This window comes from Cydia strobilella, chromosome 15 (assembly GCF_947568885.1).
Source record: "Cydia strobilella chromosome 15, ilCydStro3.1, whole genome shotgun sequence".
NCBI classification, from domain to species: domain Eukaryota; kingdom Metazoa; phylum Arthropoda; class Insecta; order Lepidoptera; family Tortricidae; genus Cydia; species Cydia strobilella.
This window is the reverse complement of record NC_086055.1, coordinates 567,829-576,884: the sequence shown is the minus strand read 5'-3', so window position 1 is coordinate 576,884 and position 9,056 is coordinate 567,829. Positions and strand designations below refer to the sequence as shown.

At 38.5% G+C, this 9,056-nt stretch overlaps 1 protein-coding gene across 1 annotated transcript in view; it reads right to left on the bottom strand.

Moving 5' to 3' along the window:
* Positions 1 to 1,323: 1,323 nt before the first annotated feature.
* LOC134747788 (interference hedgehog) overlaps positions 1,324 to 9,056 on the bottom strand; it is an 82,190-nt gene continuing 74,457 nt past the window's right edge. Inside the window, exons 16-18 of the mRNA XM_063682429.1 lie at positions 5,631 to 5,725; positions 3,405 to 4,983; positions 1,324 to 3,348 (exon numbers count right to left, since the gene is read on the bottom strand). Coding sequence (XP_063538499.1) covers positions 4,867 to 4,983; positions 5,631 to 5,725 — 212 coding nt within the window. The 3' untranslated portion in view covers positions 1,324 to 3,348; positions 3,405 to 4,866. The remainder of the gene's footprint in view (positions 3,349 to 3,404; positions 4,984 to 5,630; positions 5,726 to 9,056) is intronic.

The following is a 9,056-nucleotide window of genomic DNA, read 5'->3' as shown; positions in this document are numbered from 1 at the left end:
GAGTCTCTTATACATTATATTTAATTAGAACAATGGATATTTATGAAGCAGAGCAAGCTTAAAATTATACATACAGTCTTCGATTGAGTGCGATAATCTTACAATTAATATGTCTTAAATAAATATAAACTTGACTAAACTACGTTAAAATTTCTATTTGTCGTTCCGTTAATATGGAATTAGGCCTTTTGATAAAGAGTCCCCAGCAAGCCGAATTGCACCTTTTCATACAAACGTAGTTCCTTTCTCATTTTAAAACTACGTGTGGGATTGTAATGAACCTTTGCACATAAAATGAAATGAGGTATATCTAGGTCTGTAATTAGTTTATATAGCTCCAGTTTATAAAACAAACGAAATAGAGCAAAAACAAGTTTTGTATGAAAAACTTAAATTCGCTGTATTTTTTTACTATGGTATCTGAAGTTACGTTACAGAACTAATTACAGATATAGATATACCTTATCCTATTGTAAGTACAAATTTTCAGAGCAATCTAGCAAGTCATTTTAAAATGAGAGCGGAACTACGTTTGTATGGCGATCCGAGCATGCTGGGGACCCATAAAGTTGTAAATTTCACTGTTTTATTTTCCTACTCAGAATCAAGAGCCGTTTCGATCCTAATTGGAGAAAAAAATGGTCCCCAAAATGTCCATATATTTTCGTTCCTTCAATTCCGTTGCCGTCATACGAGGTCTATGAAAAATGATAACGGAATGAAAATAAATACACATTTTTTCTCCTATTAAGATTGAAAGAGCTCTTAAGTCTGAGTAAAATATAAATTCTTAGTTCCTCTTAGTTTACAGGAGAAATGGTCCAATGAAAAAGGCCATTATTAAAACTACTATTTTACTTAGTTCCAATACAAAAGCGACGCTTCATGACGTCAGCCCTTTTAACCTTTTTTTACGTAACGACACCTTTTTAATCTACTATCGATAAATGTGTAAATTTAAAATGTTTGAACAAAGATCTTGCTTAAGGGGCCCACTGATTATCAGTCCGCCGGACGATATCAGCCTGTCAGTTAGAGCAAAAATTTGACAGTTGCGAACAACTGACAGCCCCGATATCGTCCGGCGGCCTGGTAATCAGTTGGCCTCTTTAAATTAATTTAGAACTTGATAATAAATTCGAATACAAAATTAATAGTCAGTTTACATTCATAAATGCCAAAGTTAATCACAACCTTACGTAGAGAATAAATAATATAATTAAAAATAAAGAATAACGTAAAAATGTACAAATAAAACTAAATAAGTTCGTCGTAACAGATCATAAAACCAAATCGGGGTTCGTCAAATAAAATTATAAAACAAAATTTATTGCCAACAAACTTTTAAGTACTTAGCCATAACTTCTCAAATTTAATGTAAATTTGCTTTAATTATGAGATTTATGAGTAAAAGAGATTCACTATAGATCGATTTAAGATTTATTCATAAAAATTCGGTTCTGAAATTAATAAATTTAAAAGATTTTGCATAACAACAAAGCCTAATCGAATAATTCTTAATCTTGACTACTGCATGTAATGTCTTACGGGGGAACTCGGACTGCCTTGAACTGGTTGCACAGCTCGTACGCCTGTTCGTACCATCTATAGCTAAGGCCCAAATTAACTTACGACCGCGAAGTCCTCACCTATTAGCTGTGCCTAAAACGCGCACTATGTCTCATGGCAAATCACCACTTGTCCGCGCTCTACAGTATATCAACGCGCTCCTCGCATCAGCACCGGAATGTGATTTATTTGCAAGTAGTTGGATGGATCTGTGTAAAGAATGTATGAAGTACTGTGAGGCGATGGATAAGCGTGAATCATCTGTTTTGTACTAGTTTTTTTTCTTACATTTGTTCTGTTGTCCTTTCTAGACTGTATCATGTACCTAGTTGTATAAATACTTTCTATTATAAATTTCTCAGTGTATTAGTTCGCTGTAATGCTGTGTAAATTTTTTGAATTAATAAAATAAAAAATAAAATAAAATTGTATACGTTGAATTTCGTCTATTCGTAAAAAAAAAAAAATACGTACTTAGAAAGTACAGTGCTCTAGAGCAGAAACATATCATTTCCTGCACACTTTTTAGATCAGCAACGACCCACTTTCAGAGCATGAGAAATAAAAAAATAGAAAGCGCCTTTTTATATTAATTTTTTCTTTGCGGAAATTTTTACTTTGCCCATGCATTTGTAGCGATAATGTCTGATAGTTGCAAGTGTAGACAGGCAGACGGATAGAAGACTTAATAACATGGTGCTACTTCAAGTACGGAACCCTAAAAATCATTGCTAACCGACTTGCAAAGTTCGACGATAGCATTATACTTTTATTAGGTACTTAAGGAACTTAAACACTTTCCTGGTAATATTCCTATCACGAGTAAAGCGCGGGCGAGTCGAACGCTCAGACGACTATAAGGGCCACCACACACTAGCGTGACTAGCGTCTTTTGAGCGTCGACGACTAGTCAGCGCTATGCAAAATGGCGTCGCTGCGGAGTTGCGTCAACGTTGCGTCTTTTTTTAAAATTATGGCTTCAGCCCAATGGGACTATTTCGCCAGTATCAAGGTATTAAGAGGTATAAAAACGACAAAAATTGTACGGTTGTACAAGACAGTGTACGGTGATTTGTTAGCTCTTGTAAATCGATAGCTAGACTTTACAAGAAGCACGTGGACTACCGGCCGTTGACTCCAAGATGGTGGTTAAACGCGCTTCAAAATTAATTCTCCATTCACTGCACACTACCACATTAGTTTACTGTATAATAAGCTATCGATATTACACTTTAAACAATATTAATGAGCAAAAAACAAAGTAATTAATCACGATGCTAATTATCAAGATGGCGCTCGAACCGGAAGTCCAACGTTGCGTCGAAGCAGCCATAGAGTTGACTAGACGCGGGTGACGTTATGGTGTGGGATGCCCATAAATTTGAAGTTCGGATTCAGACTGCATGAAATTATTTTAAAAGTATTATTCACTATACTGGTCGGCTGGCATTAGACAAGAATAATTCCCCTCGACATAGTTCCCAACTCGTATAGTAAACTCAAACTTCAGCGTTTCATAGCTCTTGTGGAACAAACTCATTTCTTGTTCTTGCTAATAGTTAGTATGAGGCATAAAGCGGTCATTATATCCAGAGACCAGTGTAGACACGGCTTTATACTCTTAAAGGCTAGGATCTTCGAAATTTTAGCATTAAATGTGACTTTTTTTGATGGGATACAAAAATGTTTTGTAATTACAATATAAAAATCCAGTTAGGGTTGCGTTTGGACGAGAGATGTGCTATGCTGTGTTTTCATACATTTGAAACGTAGCTGTAGCTGGAGCTGCGTTTCAAATGTATGAAAACATAGCATAGCACATTTCTGGTCGAAACGCACCCTTAAGAGACGGGATTGTAATTTTTACACGTTTAAATCGAGGGTAAATGTCATAAAAATTTCTAACGGAAACAAGATAAATATATTTGCAAGGGAAGACTCTAAAGAAAACCTAAAAGGTTAAAGCGATCGCCAAATCTTTCTTCGCAAGTTTCAAGTATGGCACGCCATATCTTTGTTCCTTTTTAGGGTTCCGTACCCAAAGGGTAAAAACGGGACCCTCTTACTAAGACTCCGCTGTCCGTCTGTCCGTCCGTCTGTCTGTCTGTCACCAGGCTGAATCTCATGATCCGTGATAGCTAGACAGTTGAAATTTTCACAGATGATGTATTTCTGTTGCCACTTTAACAACAAATACTAAAAAGTACGGAACCCTCGGTGCGCGAGTCCGACTGGCACTTGGCCGGTTTTTTAATGTCCTGTCTTTACGCCCCCTCTTAACGGTTACGTCAATTTATTTACCCGACTACGTCTATTTTATGTATGTATGTTCGTTTAATAATTTTACGGTTTAGACTCACTTGTTTTTAGTCACTCGCGCGACGTGTTGTATATGTTATGTAAATATATAACTTTTCTAAAACCCTGCCCTTAAGAAATACACACATACCTACTCGTACCCAACGACTACAAGTTATGTATTTCACAAATTAATTAAACTAACTTCCATTTACTTCTCGAATATTTCGATCTACGAAACATTCTAATACATCAGACCTTTGTCATCTTTAACTGAATAAACCTTAATTAATATTAATAACGGGTCACTCACGTATTTTAAGTCGAAAAACGCTCGACATGTTTCACTTCGTACCGAGGAGTTTTATCAGGAGCTTGCGTTGACGGTGACGGACCGTTGTAATAAGCGTTTATTCGTAAACTCCATACCTAGTCAAAACTAAACGAAAATCTTATTAAAACAGTCTTGGCCTACGCTAAAAATATAAATAAAAATAATTTTGTACTCTCAAGTCCGAATACGAAACAATATGGCTAGTTTGATATCACATATCAACCACCAGTCAACAATTTAGTTTGGTTAATACGGCTAAGTGGCTAAGGGGTAAGTGTGTCTGGCCTTCACATTGCTGCTTGCGTTTAGTGGGAATTGTATGAAATCGCAATAAACACTAATCAGTGTAAACAGGCCCCAATGTGATGTCCAGACACTTTTACACTTACCTTAGAATGTTAACTTCTGGAGCAACAGTCATAAGAAACAAATTTCGACCCTGCGTGAATAGCAATAAAGTCTATATCAGCTAGTGTACCAAAAACAGTAAAAAGCTCGCTGCTCTCACAAGAGATAAGAATTTTCAAATTTCGACCCTGCATATACAGTAATAAAGTCCAATTCTAATCATATCTAAGGCAGCAGTTCCGTTGTTCCGTAGTACCTAGTAGATAAATGCTGCTTTCCAAAATTAGACTCTGCGTGTATAATAATATAGTCCAAAATCACACGTATTGTCGCGAGCCGTTCTTCCGCGTCCGCGGCAGGGTGTCGTCGGCGCCGGCCGTGTTGCCGCAGTTGTTGTTGTGCAGGAACGACATTTCCACGCCTCCGTCGCCGCTCTGGAAATTAAAACACGTTAGTGCTGTCTCATAATATATTACACATCGCTTATTTAAGAGGATAGTGGACGAGCGCATTTCGATACAAACATAGTCCCCATTTTCCTCATTAATTTCATGAAATTACCATACTACTACTTTAACCATATGTGCATCGTTTGATTTTATATATATTTTTAATATCTTACCCATCTTAATTACTCTTAACCAATAATGCTGGACCTGTCTATACAAAACCAAATAACTGACCTAAAATAACTATAACTATGAACTGACCTTAGCGTACATAGTTGCCGGTAATAGTGATGGGCACCTTCGTCGGTATGTAGCCGTTGGCACCCCCGCTCTCCGGACTGGAGCCTTACTCTTCTGAAATTAAATACTGTAACAAGAACTGACCTCAGCGTGCATCGGGTTGGCAGTGATATTGATGGGCACCTTGGCCGATAAATAGCCGTTGGCACCCCCGCTCTCCGGACTTTCTCCTTTGAAAACAAATAACTGTTACTATGAACTGACCTTAGCGTGAATCGGAATTGGCTGTGATAGTGATGGGCAACTTGGTCGGTACGTAGCCGTTGGCACCCCCGCTCTCCACACTGAAGCCTTTCTCTTCTGAAAACAAATAACTATAACTATGAACTGACCTCAGCGTGCATCGGGTTGGCGGTGATAGTGATGGGCACTTTGGCCGGTATGTAGCCGTTGGCACCCCCGCTCTCTGGACCGGAGCCTTTCTCTTCTGAAAAGAAATAACGTTATATTAGAGCCACATCATCGGACGAAGATTCGTGTCGCGTTCTTTTTAACGGCCTCTTACGCAGCGTACTACGTAGACGAACGACACGCGAACGCGAAGCGAATCCTTTGATACCTAAAGAAGTGTCCTACGTAGGCGATCTCGTTGCGAACGCGAAGGCCGTGGGCCCGCCGCGCCGCTTCGTTTCGCGTTCGCGAGTTGTTCGCTTACGTAAGACGCAGCGTTAGCCCAATCGGTAGTGACCCTGCCTACGGAGCTAAAAGTCCCGAGTTCGATTTCTAGTAAGGGCATTTATGTTTATTACAAATATTTGTTCCTTGATTATGGATATTTTCCATGTAATGCTATTATTTAGACAACAACAATGGGTATTAACCGTATTAAGCACCTATTGTAAATAGAAAGAAAGAAAGAAAAGAAAGAAAATACATTTATTTAACGCCACAAGAAAGTCCATAAAAAAGAAAGGTATGCAGACAAAAACAAACATTTGGACGCTAAAAAGGATCCCCACTCAGCATAGTGCCGCGGCAAACTGGAATGGATTAAATCAAGTTAAGTCGTTTGCTACATAGCGTTCTGTATGGTTAGCAAAAGGAGCTACTCCGGTGCGATCGCTTCACGGGATAACCCCGAGTCATTGTATTAATGTTTAAGATATAAAGTGTATGTTGATTGATAACATATATAAAAAAAAAAAAAACCGTGGCGCTGGTTTTCTGTGGGGACCTGACTTAATCTAAAATTAATGGCGACACGTACGCCAACGACACACAAATATATTAATATTGACATAAAAACACAAACATTATTAAACATGGAAAATTAGGACAAGTAAATCATTAAGGGGCCGTAGTCGATTTTGGAGCAAAAATTTTAAATTGATAGATTTAGTCGTTGAAATTATACACGTTTTGTTACGTAATATCTAAATAACAAGTATTGGTTTCTATTAGCACGTCTTCTCATCTTGCCTTTTAATAATCAGGTCGCGAGCGTGCGTCACCGGTAGTATATGAAAAGAAGGGGTAGTTTTTAAAAATTCATCAAAAATTTATGGTGGTAAATTATACAAATTGATGTATAAGAATAGTTTCAGCAAATGTAGTAGATTGTTTAAGTATCAAAATTTTGTTGAAATTAAGTCGATTTTCAGAGAAATTGTCACTTGTTTTGAAGTAATTTCTGGAGAAAATTGATTTCGTCTAACTTTCATTTACACTACTTCAAAGTCATAATAATAAAAATGTAGTCTGATAAACGTCAAGTACAGGATATGTATAATACAAAATTACCATGTTTAGCCGTCCAAACTATACGAAATTTACAAATAAGAGCGACAAAATCAGTGCTTTACGCGCGTTTACCTAAACGTCCATCAGAAAAGCCAACATTACTAATTTAGTGTCTGTTTTCAAAAAATTGATCTGATAAAAGGTAAGATAAGAAGACGTGCTAATAGAAACCAGTACTTGTTATTTCAATTAGGTAACAAAAGGTGTACAATTTCACCGACTAAATCTATCAATTTTACATTTTTGCGACTAAAATCGACACCGGCCTCTTAACTACCATCAACTACTAAATAGTCATTTGTACTCAATATATAACAAATTGTGCCATTTTTAACCAAAAGGGTACTTATTGTCGCTTGTCAGTAAGGCCCTATTTCCTTATAGCTTCAATTAGAAATCAACCTTATCAACAAGCGACAATGCGACCTTTTGGTTGAAAACGTCACAATTGTTACTGTCACATTTCTGAAACGGGCCTTGATTATAGCGACCTTTCAAGTCCAAGTTAGCCAACGAAACAATGTTAATTGTGTTTGAATATACAGACAAGTGCCTCGAGCATTCGGCCTTTCGGAAAATTGCGAGGAAAATCTATGTTCAGTAAAATACAGGGTTTCAGTTTCAGTATTTACAAAGTGAGAAGTTTCAGGATATACTTCAGAATAAAACACAGGAATAGTAGTATAGCGTGTACTGGCCGGTTACAAACTGAATGACATAACTAGTTTTAAAACTACCCTTTATTTAAACACTACATCCCTCCACCAATAGTTGTAAAACTATCCATACACCTAATGACAAATTATAAGTAAAACACTGACGCGTATTTTTATATTAATAATTGGGCTTTGGATTTCTTGTGTTCCTTAATGGGAATCGACGTTCCAAACCATCTTGTTCAGTCGGCTCGTCGTCATATTCTCCATGCTGGGGTGTAATAGAAGCAGGTGGTACTTCAGGGACAGCCGTGGTATCCTGAAGTCGCGGCGATGACGTTTGTGAGACGACACTCGAAAACGAGCAATCGGACATGTCGGCATCATCGTCCTCTTCCCCCGCAGCCGCAGGCAGCGGCGCCGGCGGCGGTGCTGCGGTTTCGGAGGGCACCTCCTCTCTCGGCTCACTGGGTTGTAGAACTGGCACATCGCCATCGTAGCCGTCCTCTTCCAAAGCCTTACTGCCTTTGTACGTAAGCAGCTGGTCAACATGCTTTCTAGCCGTTACTTGAAGACTTCTAATGTAAACATTGAACATTGACGAGCCGATGGTACTTAAAATTGTTCCTTCTAACCACGTATGTTTTGTGCCATTTTTAAAATATGATTTTACGAGTACACTGTCTCCGACATTAAATTTAATTTGCCTCTTTCCATCGTAATATTTACGCTGTGAGATCTGTTTTTGAAGCACAATTTTATCAGCCGAGGATACCGACGGACTGACGTCGGGTGCGTCGTCGGATGTCGGCACGAGCGAATCGAAACGACAGCGCAGCTGCCGCCCTAGCATCAGCTCGGCGGGCGAGTGTCCGGTCGTACCGTGGACAGAGTTTCGGTACTCAAAAAGAAAATAATCCTTTCTTGCTGCCAAAAATCGAAATTAAAGGCTTATGGTCAGTCCTTAAAATAAAAGGCTCAGGTCTACCGTACAAGTAATGGTGGTATTTTTTTATCCCAAAAATTATAGCAACCGCTTCTTTTTGAATTTGAGCATAATTTTGCTCACTTTTAGTTAGTGACCGGGATGCGTAGGCCACGACGCGCTCGGTGCCATCCGGTTGCGTTTGAGCCAATAAGGCTGCCAGACCCTTGGGGCCCGCATCCACAGTGACAATCGTTGGCAAATCGGGGTTATAGTGAGCCAATACCTTATCTGACGCAAGCTCCTTTTTGATAGCTTCGAACGCGTCGTTTTGAGCCTCGCCCCATTGCCATTTGCAATCTTTTTTTAATAACAAATTTAATGGATTTAACATACTGGCCGCATTAGGTATAAATGTCCTATAATAATTTAGCATA